The sequence below is a fragment of the Pygocentrus nattereri genome, chromosome 4 (genome assembly GCF_015220715.1).
Source record: "Pygocentrus nattereri isolate fPygNat1 chromosome 4, fPygNat1.pri, whole genome shotgun sequence".
NCBI lineage: Eukaryota > Metazoa > Chordata > Actinopteri > Characiformes > Serrasalmidae > Pygocentrus > Pygocentrus nattereri.
The window spans coordinates 2176899-2190818 of NC_051214.1; the positions used below are offsets into that span (position 1 = coordinate 2176899).

Sequence of the window (13920 nt, forward strand, 5' to 3'; positions counted from 1 at the left end):
AAAATTCAACAGTTTGAAACAAGTTCACACCACGTGACCTGCGGGGAGACTTCATACTATCTGCTTCATACTATTTACTCAAGAAAACAGCAGACCCGATGATCAGATGACTAATCCGCTCAGTGACTGATCAGAACAACCTCTGTGCTTTTGGTTTTTATTCATTACAGTATAAAATATTTCCTTACTGGGTTATTAAAACACCATTTATTTAAATATGAGGATATTTAAATTGTGAAAAAGGTCAAAATGCCCACCTGTAATGAAACACACACACACACACACACACGGCTTCAGCTACTTCAGCTCTACTCCCACAGATTATATGGCGATACTCACCGGTGATGGGCACTAGCAGGGCAGCGTGAGGGAAAAACAGGTGATTTAGAGCAGACTCACATTAAACTGAGCAACCTACATCTACACAACACACACACACTAGGGGAAGGAGTGAGATGGACCACTCAACACTACTTAACCCTTCAGAAAGAATTTGTGATATAAACAGAGTCTGTTCTACAGTTTCTCATTAGGCTGAATGAATAACCGGCTCTAAATGTAGGTATTGTGATATAAACCGAGTCTGTTCTACAGTTTCTCATTAGACTGAATGAATAACCGACTCTACATGTAGGTATTGTGATATAAACCGAGTCCGTTCTACAGTTTCTCATTAGACTGAATGAATAACCGACTCTAAATGTAGGTATTGTGATATAAACCGAGTCTGTTCTACAGTTTCTCATTAGACTGAATGAATAACCGACTCTAAATGTAGGTATTGTGATATAAACCGAGTCCGTTCTACAGTTTCTCATTAGGCTGAATGAATAACCGACTCTAAATGTAGGTATTGTGATATAAACCGAGTCCGTTCTACAGTTTCTCATTAGGCTGAATGAATAACCGACTCTAAATGTAGGTATTGTGATATAAACCGAGTCCGTTCTACAGTTTCTCATTAGGCTGAATGAATAACCGGCTCTAAATGTAGGTATTGTGATATAAACCGAGTCTGTTCTACAGTTTCTCATTAGACTGAATGAATAACCGGCTCTAAATGTAGGTATTGTGATATAAACCGAGTCCGTTCTACAGTTTCTCATTAGACTGAATGAATAACCGACTCTAAATGTAGGTATTGTGATATAAACCGAGTCCGTTCTACAGTTTCTCATTAGGCTGAATGAATAACCGACTCTAAATGTAGGCATTGTGATATAAACCGAGTCTGTTCTACAGTTTCTCATTAGACTGAATGAATAACCGACTCTAAATGTAGGTATTGTGATATAAACCGAGTCCGTTCTACAGTTTCTCATTAGGCTGAATGAATAACCGGCTCTAAATGTAGGTATTGTGATATAAACCGAGTCCGTTCTACAGTTTCTCATTAGGCTGAATGAATAACCGGCTCTAAATGTAGGTATTGTGATATAAACCGAGTCCGTTCTACAGTTTCTCGTTAGACTGAATGAATAACCGGCTCTAAATGTAGGTATTGTGATATAAACCGAGTCCGTTCTACAGTTTCTTGTTAGACTGAATGAATAACCGACTCTAAATGTAGGTATTGTGATATAAACCGAGTCTGTTCTACAGTTTCTCATTAGGCTGAATGAATATGAATAACCGGCTCTAAATGTAGGTATTGTGATATAAACCGAGTCTGTTCTACAGTTTCTCATTAGACTGAATGAATAACCGACTCTAAATGTAGGTATTGTGATATAAACCGAGTCCGTTCTACAGTTTCTCATTAGGCTGAATGAATAACCGACTCTAAATGTAGGTATTGTGATATAAACCGAGTCCGTTCTACAGTTTCTCATTAGACTGAATGAATAACCGGCTCTAAATGTAGGTATTGTGATATAAACCGAGTCTGTTCTACAGTTTCTCATTAGACTGAATGAATAACCGACTCTAAATGTAGGTATTGTGATATAAACCGAGTCTGTTCTACAGTTTCTCATTAGACTGAATGAATAACCGACTCTAAATGTAGGTATTGTGATATAAACCGAGTCCGTTCTACAGTTTCTCATTAGACTGAATGAATAACCGACTCTAAATGTAGGTATTGTGATATAAACCGAGTCTGTTCTACAGTTTCTCATCAGGCTGAATGAATAACCGTCTCTAAATGTAGGTATTGTGATATAAACCGAGTCTGTTCTACAGTTTCTCATCAGGCTGAATGAATAACCGACTCTAAATGTAGGTATTGTGATATAAACCGAGTCCGTTCTACAGTTTCTCATTAGACTGAATGAATAACCGACTCTAAATGTAGGTATTGTGATATAAACCGAGTCCGTTCTACAGTTTCTCATTAGGCTGAATGAATAACCGGCTCTAAATGTAGGTATTGTGATATAAACTGAGTCCGTTCTACAGTTTCTCATTAGACTGAATGAATAACCGACTCTAAATGTAGGTATTGTGATATAAACCGAGTCCGTTCTACAGTTTCTCATTAGGCTGAATGAATAACCGGCTCTAAATGTAGGTATTGTGATATAAACCGAGTCCGTTCTACAGTTTCTCGTTAGGCTGAATGAATAACCGGCTCTAAATGTAGGTATTGTGATATAAACCGAGTCCGTTCTACAGTTTCTTGTTAGACTGAATGAATAACCGACTCTAAATGTAGGTATTGTGATATAAACCGAGTCTGTTCTACAGTTTCTCATTAGACTGAATGAATAACCGACTCTAAATGTAGGTATTGTGATATAAACCGAGTCTGTTCTACAGTTTCTCATTAGGCTGAATGAATAACCGACTCTAAATGTAGGTATTGTGATATAAACCGAGTCTGTTCTACAGTTTCTCATTAGGCTGAATGAATAACCGACTCTAAATGTAGGTATTGTGATATAAACCGAGTCTGTTCTACAGTTTCTCATGAAGTTGAGCTGGATTTTTCCAGTGTTCTGTAAAGCTCCTCCAACAGTAGCTATAAAAGAGCATATTTGTGGGTGGAACTTAGACGCCTACAAATCATTAACATGTAATCACGTCAACATATATGGAAAATGAACACAAACACACAGACTAGGACCACATGTTCACAGAAAGGGTTCAACTCTGGCACAATAGGTTCATTCAAACGGCTTCCAAAGCAAGAGAAGTCAACACTGGATTTTTGAAACCCAGAGATTTCTGTATTCCACCCACCCCCAACGTTTTCTGCCTAATTTAGTCATAGCCGCCCACTATTACCACACATTAGGTAGCTCTACCTCTATCACATGATACAGCCAGGCTTGGAGGGTAAAGCCTAGCATGAGCTTCCTCTAAGACCTGTGAAGCTTCACTACTATCTTTTTAAACTGCTGCTTTTGGAAAGTCAATTGGAGCTCAACACGCTTGGAGGAGACCGCTAAGCTAACTGCTAACGCTGGGGATCTCAGGCCAACGCTGAGATTGTTAAGCTGCTCAGGAGCTCTTCTGTAATCATGGTGAAGTGGAGATTAGAGATTCCCAATTCTTCCACCCATCCCAGCCCTTAAAAACACCTGAAAATTGGAACCAGGTGCATCAGACTCGAGTTACTAAAGGTAGCAGATCTTCAGGAACATCGTTGGGCATCTCTAATGTCGACCATCACCAAATGTGAAAAAATTATTGAGGAAAAAAAAACCTTGATGGTCAGTTCATTGTAAAACAAGCACTACAATAGTCAATAATAGAGTGATTCTGCTAATTATCCCATCTGGAACAATCTGTAAAATACGTGTGCGTAATATTCACTGGAATATTAAAACAACTAATTAGTCTGCACCTTAATTTATGCTGTGTTTGAACTTGGAATTGGCAAATTCGCTCAGTATGTCGTTTTTAGCCTCAACATCAACAAGCTAGCCTGACACTAGGCTGCGTTTCTCGGCTGCTATGTCATATCAGGCCGTGAAGGAATCTTCGTACACAGCCTAGAAATGCTGCCAACGTTCTGAGCGATTCCGAGGACGCCACTGATGTATGATGTATAACTGCTTATTCATTTTTACAGGTGTTTATCGTATACTAATTAATAACCGTTAACAAACTAACTTGAAACCAGGCAAATTCATGAACCATTTCGTTTTATAAGGGTAGTCTTATTCTAAAGTGGTATCGTCTTCTTAAATTTGCACTTCGTAAGATTTGGGGATTTGGAGACCTCTCTGGTCGAAATGTGTAACTGCAGGCAAACATGCAGAAGAACATTGTGTAGCGCAGGCTGTGTTTCGCCCCCCTAATCTGAGCAGATGAATCTGATGACCGAATGAGAATGCATAGAGAACTCAGTCTAAACTCGGCGAAAGAGCGTCTTCGGAGGAAGTGAGTCAATTATCTACTACTGTCATCGCATCTTCATCCGTATGATGCTGATTCTGAGATCACGTGAGGCCGAAACATCGAGCCGGACCTTCTTTTCGATGCCAATACGTAAAGGTGCACGATGCGGTATGAAAAACTCCCGACTCTGTCCATCTAACAGATCTCTCATCTGCGCTGATCACTCCAAAGTGCCTTGTGAACAGACTCTTTCTGTGGACACAGGGATTGATGAGTGGCACACCAAGGTATGATGGGAAGTGTAGTCTGGGTTGTGTAGCAAGGGTGTTCAGCTCTGTGAACCATCGTCCACAACACCATGTAAAGGACATATGGGCTTAATTAGGAGGTGCCCAATTGAGACTGATTCATTGCGAGTGGTTGAACACCCCCGATACAGGGACAGCAGTGAGGGCAGCGGGGCTGAAACGAGCCTCACCTAGAACCGCCGTGGGCACGAGCGGATCGTTGGGCACTGCAGCAAAACAGAGTTTAATAAGAGGAGATTTCATTCAACCTGGATTAAAACAACTGTGAGAAAGGCAGAATGATACAGCACATAAAAAAAAGATCTCAGCCAGTGAAATAACCTTAAATCTAATCTGAAGAGCGAATACATCTCATTATGGCATTACTGTAAGAATACTGTACGGTTATTTAACTCATTTCTAGATGTCTTTACTTGCCCCATATCTCATATTTGCCCTGTATGGTCCACTTGCAAAGTTTCTGCAGCTTTAAGGGTCATAATTGATTGTTACATGACCATTTTCTGTCCTCTAGATCCCTTAGAATTAAACAGGCTGTTTCTGTTACTGTGCCTTTAGGACTGATATATGTAAATGAGCTCTGTTCTGATTGGCTGTGCTTTACTGTCTCATACAAAAAGCAGCCCAGGCTGTAAAACTGCTTATACACTCAGCCTGGATGAGTAAATTCTTTTATGTAAAAAATTGCTTTTCTATAATATGGGTCCTTTAAACCCTTTTAACTTATTCCACTGGGAAATATTTATGCTTATTAAAAATGAAGGAGAATGCATGAATGTGTTACTTTTCTCAAGAATTAATGTTTGAAACGAGCAAAATCAGTGCCAATGACTACACAAACAGACTTTAACCCATTAAAATCACAATATTAGGCTCATTATTCAGCAACTACAGGGGCTACAATGCATGACTCTTGTAAGGTTATAGGGTATAGAACTGAATGGACCTTCTGGTGGGTTCTGACCACAAAAATCTGGAAATAATATTCAGATAATACAGTTACAACAATCTCATAATGAGGCATATTCATGAGTAGGTGGACTAGATTTAAGACATTTAATACCTGAAATGTCTGGCTGCTGCTCTTAAAAGCATGAAAAAAGCTTTAAAACAGTGAAGACTGGACCAGTGTTTGTGGACTGTAGAAAGCAACATGTAAACAGGTTTTCTCACCTAAACTTGAAATACCACGCTTTACTGGTAGCTGCGCAGTAACCTGCGTGTGGGTGCACATGGCGTTCTTGTTGTGCATCTCCGGATGAGTAATACAGCGATTACTGAGAAATCAGCTTTCATCGATTTAAGTGTAAGCATGTTGGGTAGGATATGCCCCCACATATGCTCGCATATTCGCAAATATTCTGGTAAAGATTTGGCAAAGTAGGTTAGCAACACCTTACACCGCAAAAAACGGGATCTGTTCAAGTGAAATTATCCTAAATTTAGTCGATATAAATAACATTTCTTATGCCGACATTGAAATAATCTTGAAATAAGATCACACCACTTATTTCTAACTTTTTTACTCGTTTTAAGCCATTTTATAATTCAAATGATCTCATAATATTGCCAGACATTTTTGCTTATTGTGAGAAATATCCTCAGGCCAAGACATCTGCCAATATTATGAGATCATTTGACTTATTAAAATAAGTAAAATAATCTTATAATAAGCTTACAACAATCTCAACATGAGCAATATTAGATATATTGACTAGATTAAAATTCATTTTACTTAATGAGACACAATTTTCTGCAGTGTAAAACTCTCTAAAACCCAAAGATCTACACAGTACGACATGGCCAGGCCCTAGAAGGCATTTACATTAGCCTGTAAGTTCTTAAATGTGCATTAACTTAAGTGTGGATGCACATATTGACCCTTAGAGCCAGTTTTCCCTAGATTAGGCTGGATTAGGCTTAAACCCAGACCAAAAAAAAGACTTTTCAATCGTGATTCACCACTGGTTCTGCAATTTAGACTAGACTTGGCCAGAAAAACTGTCCCTTAGAGTTAAAAGAGGGTTAAAAGCAATTAAAGCGGAAATAATACCCAACGAATGCACTGATTAAGCTTTTTGTGTTTGCGTAATGTTCTTAATTTTGGGCAAAAGGTAAATTGTGAAAATGAATCTACATGTTAGGTAAAGACAAAATAACATATTACATTTTACGTATCAGTTAAAACCTTTTTGCAATTATTAAAAGCATTTTGCTCCCTATAAACAACTTTCTTCACATACACAAAAGCAAAGAGTTGCGCTTGCCTCAGAGTCAGTTCCTCTGTGAGGTTGCGCATTGGGGTTCTATGAGGTAAAAGTCACACTTACAGCGGTTGTTGAAGCTGTGCGAGTCCATGAAGGTGACGGACATCGGATCCTCGGCATGTAGAGTGCTCTGCTCAGCGTAGCTGCGGTCCATGGCGTTCACCATGTGGGTCATCTCCTGCCTGGTGTTTCCAATGGCGTCTTTGCGTTTCTTTGCCAGTTTCCTGACGAATCAACCAAACGTGAAACCGTTAGCATCTCGTTTCTTGTTTTCACGACCACCCAGCAAACCCCCACGCCCAAAAACAACACTCAACAGGCCCCCGAGATGCACCAGAACATCACAGCAAGACGCAGGAGAGAGAACAGGGTGAGCCAAAGGGAGAGTGCCGTTCCACGGCAAAGGAGAACGTTCAGGAACCTCTGAGGAACCCTTGAGGAAACCCCTTAGGAAACGTGTGCAGACATCTGGAGAAGCCCAGGTAGAGTTAATATGGAGAGATGAAGGCTATAAACGGCATCATGCTCAAGGATCCACCAGGCAGGGGGACAAACCGCATGGACTCACTCGTCTTACCGCCAGTCCTCCAACCTGGACCCCAACGCTCCAAATAAAACATGTCACTGGATGGATTACAGCATGTACCTTAATTGGATGTAGACTGGAGGCCATTAGATCAGCGTTAATTAGTGTCTCACGTTTTCATTTCACTTGAAAACAATGCTGCTCTTAACATCGCGTGAATGGACCAATAGAAATTTGGAAAACAAACCATTCAAGACATTTTGAAATTATGGACATTAAGAAGGTTTTCTTTTTTAAAGTTTTAAGTTTTGCTTTATACATATATAAAAGTTCTTTAAGCACAACCATAGAAGAACCACTTTTGTTTTCCTGAAGAACCGTGTTTGTAAACAAGATGCCTGGAAGTGAAGATCCACATAATGTAAAGGTTCCTTCACACCATATGGCAGCTCTTTAAACATTACAACGGTTCCTCACATTCAAACAGCTCATTTACAAATGTGCTGCACGAAAGAACCATCTAAAGCTTATTTAGAGAACCAAAAGTGGTTCTTCGATGGCCCATGTGTCAAACGCAAGGCCCACAGGCGAAGCAGGCCGATGGCACAATCCTATTTGGCCCACGAAATTATTTTACTTTCTAATATGATTAGCCTGTTTCACACTGTTCCCCAGCATGCACTGCAGCACAGAAAGCACGGTCAGTTCCTGCCTCCATTAACGATCTTCAGGCCGGTGGTTACACAAAAGGTACGGTGAAGGTGCCAGGTGTCCAGTTTTTTAAAAAACCTCCTTTTAACGAGGTTTAAGTATTCGGTGCCTATTTTTCTGTTGCAGTGGTTTTAAATACGGCCAGTTGGGGTCAAAACGTTCAGTAGAAGTGAAGTAAAACCACAGCTGGTCCAACGATTGGCTGAGATTTTTCAATACGGCCCTTTCAGCGTTTCAGTTCGACTCCGCTGCTCTAAGGCATCACGCAGTCGCGCTTCTGTGGCAGGTTCAGTTTCAAGATTGGACAAGACGTGTGAAACTGTTAAAACCTTTTCTTATGAAGAATAATAAGCCGGGACTTTCAGACCAGACTGAGGAAAATTTGGAGACTGAACTGAAGAGTAAATAGGCTCAAGGGGCGAAGTCTGTATCTCAGCTCTGAGACTTTTTTCTACGGTTCTCGCCAACAAGTTCAGAGCCACTGAGGAGTTTGGGAGGAATGCTGGTGAGAAGGTTTCTGTTGATTGGAGCTGGACTGCAGACGGTCAGGCGTGGGTCGTGCAGTAAGAATGTTCTGACCGGTTGAGGAATTGATGGCTAACGTAACGCGAATGAACGAGTGGTTAGTTCAAATGAGGCGTCAGGTGAAGTGACTGATGGAAAAACAGATGATGGTGAGTGGACGCGGGCGGGAGTGGTGGTGTTGGTTGGGGGTGGGGGGGTGGGGGGTTGTAAGCCTAATTTCTCTCTATTATTTTAAGTATGAAAACAAGCAGTAATTTTTCTAAAAAAATTTTTCAAAAGTAAATTACAATTGTATTCAATTCTATATTATATTATATTATATTATCATGGGGCAAATATATGATCTTCAGTAGAACAGAGTAGTAACAACAAGAACCATTAGATATACTTTAGTGATCAAGCTAATACTACTACTAATAATAATACTAATAATACGCAGTAATCTGCCTAATTATGAGGATATTATTTTAAAAAGTGTGGACCGGACTGCTTTTTTTATTTTTCTAATTCACATAAAAAAAGAATTTCAAATTTACAAATTCAGAATTTTTTTAAATTCTATAGTAGTACATCATTTCTGAAGTGGATCAAAAGTTCTTTTAAAACTTCTAAGCAATATTTGTGCACTGATTAGAATTTAGTTGCATATTTTTCTGTACCACTTTACAGCATGACCCTTATAAATGGTTATGAATGTATAAAATTGGTATATTAATGATTATTAATTGAGTCACACCTTAAAAGTTATTAAAGACAATTAATGAGTTATAACACACAAATAAAAAGCTCAAGTAGTCAAACGCTGCCTGCCAAATAGTGAGCCCACGTTCATCTATACTGTTCACGCTCAGCCCTTTAACTGATCTCCATCAGTCAGTTTCATCATATATTCATATTCACTCACTGTCCACTTTACCAGCTCCACTTACTGTATAGCTGCACTCTGTAGTTCTACAGTTACAGACTGTAGTCCATCTGTTTCTCTGATACTCTGTTACCCTGTTCTTCAGTGGTCAGGACCCCCATGGACCCTCACAGAGCAGGTACTGTTTGGGTGGTGGATCATTCTCAGCACTGCCGTAACACTGATGTGGTGGTGGTGGTGTGTTAGTGTGTGTTGTGCTGGTGCGAGTGGATCAGACACAGCAGTGCCTGGGGAACAGTTGCTTGCCCGGAGCGGTGGGCAGCCCAATCCGCAGCGCCCGGGGAGCAGTTGGGGGTTAGGTGTCTTGCTCAAAGACACCTCAGTCATGTGCTGTCGGCTCTGGGGATCGAACCTTCTGGTCATGAGGCTGGATCCCTGACCTCCAGCCCACGACTGCCCCCAATATAAAAACAACACTAATTTTTCCCCAAAGTGTCAGTAAAAGTGAGCACCCCCGCCCATATACACTGAACAGACCGGTATGAGTGGAGCAGTGTGTGTGGGATGGATGGCGAGGATGGTCAACTGACACGAACACCCACACATACACACATGCATAACGGAAAAAAAAACCAACGCAAAAAAGGAAATGAAGAAATGAAATACAGACACAAGTGCAGCATTCTTTTTTCAAATAACACAGCGCTTGGATCATGGCTGAGAGCACGGAGCATGTTGGAGCTGGCAGAATGGCAGAGTGAGAGTTTGGCCTAAGCGGTTCGTGTTTTCACTTGAAAAAAGGATACTGCATCTTTAAAACACTAACAGGACCAGCCAGAGACAAAGACCAACAACCCGTCTGCTGGTTTTGCTCGTCTTTATCCACTCTGTATTTTTTTTACTTACAGGTAATATGAGTAAGAATAGTAGGTCCTCCTGGCAAGCAAACGAGAAACAGCACAAACAGAATGAAGAAAGAGTGGTCAATGCAGAATCGGGATCCAACAGGAGTAGCAGAGCTGTGCCGGACAACACATCTTAGGCTTTATTTACTGTTATTTATCAGCTTTTCTCTTTATTTGCGCTACTGTTCCAAAAACACATGCCTGTGACAATTTGCATGCAATCTAAGCAGCTGAAAAATAAAGGAAAAAAGAAATGAAAACACAAATAAATCGTAGCATGCCAAGCTGGACACTAATGATATCTGAGTGCATCATTGAAAACACTCGCAATTAGAAAAAGCAATTAAAAGCACTAGCGGCTAGATTTTTTTATTTTCCCCTGCAAGTGAAACAATTTACAACAAAAACAAATGAAACAAACGAAGCAAATTAAAACCAGTAAGCAGCGGAAATCCTGCAAGGGCAAGCATCATCATCGACCACCATTTTAAAGATGCAGTATCTCCCAGAGCCTCGCGGAGAGCGCCGAGCGCCGAGCTCCGATTTCGCATCAGAAGCGAAGTTCGCACTTGTGCATGAACAAATAAGTCTGCGCTCCGTCGTTTTACCAGGATGGAGCAGCAGTAACTGAGGAGTTTATGTATATTAAATAGAAATGATGATAACAATGAACATATGCTCTGAAAAAAAACACACACTGTAAACATCTCGCACACAAATGGTAAGTAATGTGGCTTAAAGAGTGTTTCCAAAATCTGGAAAATAATGGCTTAAAAATACAGCTAGAAAAGTCATGAATGTGTTTCAAAGTTGCACGAAGAATGGCAGCCGTGTTTTATGGGTGGAGGATGGTGGATGGTCAGGAAATGTGCCCATAAAGCCCCCCTCGCTACAGTCCGACTTCGGAAATAAATATTCCCTTACTTCGGATAGTTACTACGGATGGTCCGCGTCCGGATTGTCCTGATCCTAAATCTTTGCTGTTCTCTCTTAACTGAGCTGCACTCAGACTAGTACTCTCTGACCTGATCTCAGTGTTGACTCAGTGCTGTACTTTCTCAGCTGATCCAAAAAGAGTGGTGCTTCTCTTTGAGCTGATCCTGAATTACTGCTGTTCTCTCTGAGATGATTGTGAATCAGTGGTGTTCTCTTTGAGCTGATCCTGGAACAGTGTTGTTCTCCCTCAGCTGATCTTGAATGAATGCTATTATCTCTGTGCTGAATCTATACACAGTAGTTACACGTTCTACTGGCTGCTTATAGCCATAATAACAGGCTACCCAATAAAACCATAGAACGAACAGGCATTTAAAAAAGATGGTCTGAAGTAAAACAGAACTTCTGTCTGTTCTGGAAAATTAAAAGATAATATTTAACCTTTGCTATATTTAACTATTAAGAACATTGAGATATCCAATAATGTACAACACTTTTAGGACCATATCAGCTTCTTTACACTCCAAACTCTGCACTAGGATCTCTCCAAAGAACATAAAGCAGATAAAGGAGCATATTAATAACCAACAGTTCAAGTCAAAGGAACTCTTTTTTATTTTATTTTCTGAGTCGTATTTTTGGAAATTCAATAAGCGAGTATAAATTATTTCCAGCATAAATCCAGTTGAGCAAGGATAAGAGAATTCAGCCTCACTGGAGCCAGATGACCCAGGATGCAGACCTAGCTGTATATTCCACCGCAGGCTTTCTGCCAACACTAAACACGGCAACGCAGGCCAATTCACACTACAAGCCCGGCCAAACACACTCATCAAAGCGCGCTTAGGGGGGAAAATCACTGTGATATAACGTCCTTTCATGTAATGTTCCGAATGTTCATTTTGTTTAAAACTAACGCTGGACACGATGACTCAGGCTGAGATATATTCACCAAGGATTTGGCCACAGATAGCCAAGACCCCAGGGCGAGGGACACTGAACTTTGGAGATGCTTCCACACTCCCACATCTCAACACATATCCGTCTCTTCTGCAGCAGGGTCAGCAAGTGAACTTTAACACGAGAGCCAGCCAGTGCATGAGAGAGTGTGAGAGAGAAGGAAACTTTCTCAATCTTTTTTTATAGAAAAAGTTAACTTCGTCTAACTTCGGCTCCGACGTGACGCACGTCCTCTGGATGATGATGATGATGAACAGTGAGATGTAGAATGAAGTCTTAAAGATACTGGATGATTCTCTGAGGTGCAAAATGGCCAGTAAGGCCAACACAAACTCACGACAGACAGCAGTTCAACGGGAAGAAGAGATAAAGAAAGAAAACAATCACAGAAGCACAGAAGATGTTCTCTACTGTTTGCACCTGTGTTGTTGTTGTTGTTGTTGTGTATAAAGGCACTGATGAGTGTTGCTTTGTAAAGATTTGGCTTCATGTTTAATTGTTGTTGATGTGACTGTTACATCTTCATGTAATTGCTTTGGCAGCACGGCAGGTAAAGCAGACACGCCAACAACCAGCATTAGACTCGAAAGAAAAACGGAGAAACTGACCGTACAAGCTTTCCTAATCAACTGCAGGTCACCCTAAACACACTGTTACTCCATTACTCTAGAACCCCCACACAATCACTTCATTACCCTAGAACCCCACACAATCACTTCATTACCCCAGAACCCCACACAATCACTTCATTACCCTAGAACCCCACACAATCACTTCATTACCCCAGAACCCCACACAATCACTTCATTACCCCAGAACCCCAAACAATCACTTCATTACCCCAGAACCCCACACAATCACTTCATTACCCCAGAACCCCAAACAATCACATCATTACCCCAGAACCCCACACAATCACTTCATTACCCCAGAACCCCAAACAATCACTTCATTACCCCAGAACCCCACACAATCACTTCATTACCCCAGAACCCCAAACAATCACATCATTACCCCAGAACCCCACACAATCACTTCATTACCCCAGAACCCCAAACAATCACTTCATTACCCCAGAACCCCACACAATCACTTCATTACCCCAGAACCCCAAACAATCACATCATTACCCCAGAACCCCAAACAATCACTTCATTACCCCAGAACCCCACACAATCACTTCATTACCCCAGAACCCCACACAATCACTTCATTACCCCAGAACCCCAAACAATCACTTCATTACCCCAGAACCCCACACAATCACTTCATTACCCCAGAACCCCACACAATCACTTCATTACCCCAGAACCCCAAACAATCACTTCATTACCCCAGAACCCCACACAATCACTTCATTACCCCAGAACCCCAAACAATCACTTCATTACCCCAGAACCCCACACAATCACTTCATTACCCCAGAACCCCACACAATCACTTCATTACCCCAGAACCCCAAACAATCACTTCATTACCCCAGAACCCCACACAATCACTTCATTACCCCAGAACCCCAAACAATCACATCATTACCCCAGAACCCCACACAATCACTTCATTACCCCAGAACCCCAAACAATCACTTCATTACCCCAGAACCCCACACAATCACTTCATTACCCCAGAA

At 41.0% G+C, this 13920-nt stretch overlaps 1 protein-coding gene across 20 annotated transcripts in view; it reads right to left on the minus strand.

Annotated features, from left to right (window-relative positions):
• ptprk (protein tyrosine phosphatase receptor type K) overlaps positions 1-13920 on the minus strand; it is a 216360-nt gene that overhangs the window by 32312 nt on the left and 170128 nt on the right. For 11 of the 20 annotated variants that reach the window (XM_037537657.1, XM_037537665.1, XM_037537663.1 and 8 more), the window contains 4 exons: positions 10396-10425; positions 6926-7086; positions 4766-4801; positions 340-351 (listed from right to left, as the gene is read on the minus strand). In XM_037537657.1, the coding sequence (XP_037393554.1) occupies positions 340-351; positions 4766-4801; positions 6926-7086; positions 10396-10425 (239 nt within the window). The remainder of the gene's footprint in view (positions 1-339; positions 352-4765; positions 4802-6925; positions 7087-10395; positions 10426-13920) is intronic. The other 9 variants (XM_037537669.1, XM_037537668.1, XM_037537659.1 and 6 more) reach the window with 5 other exon arrangements.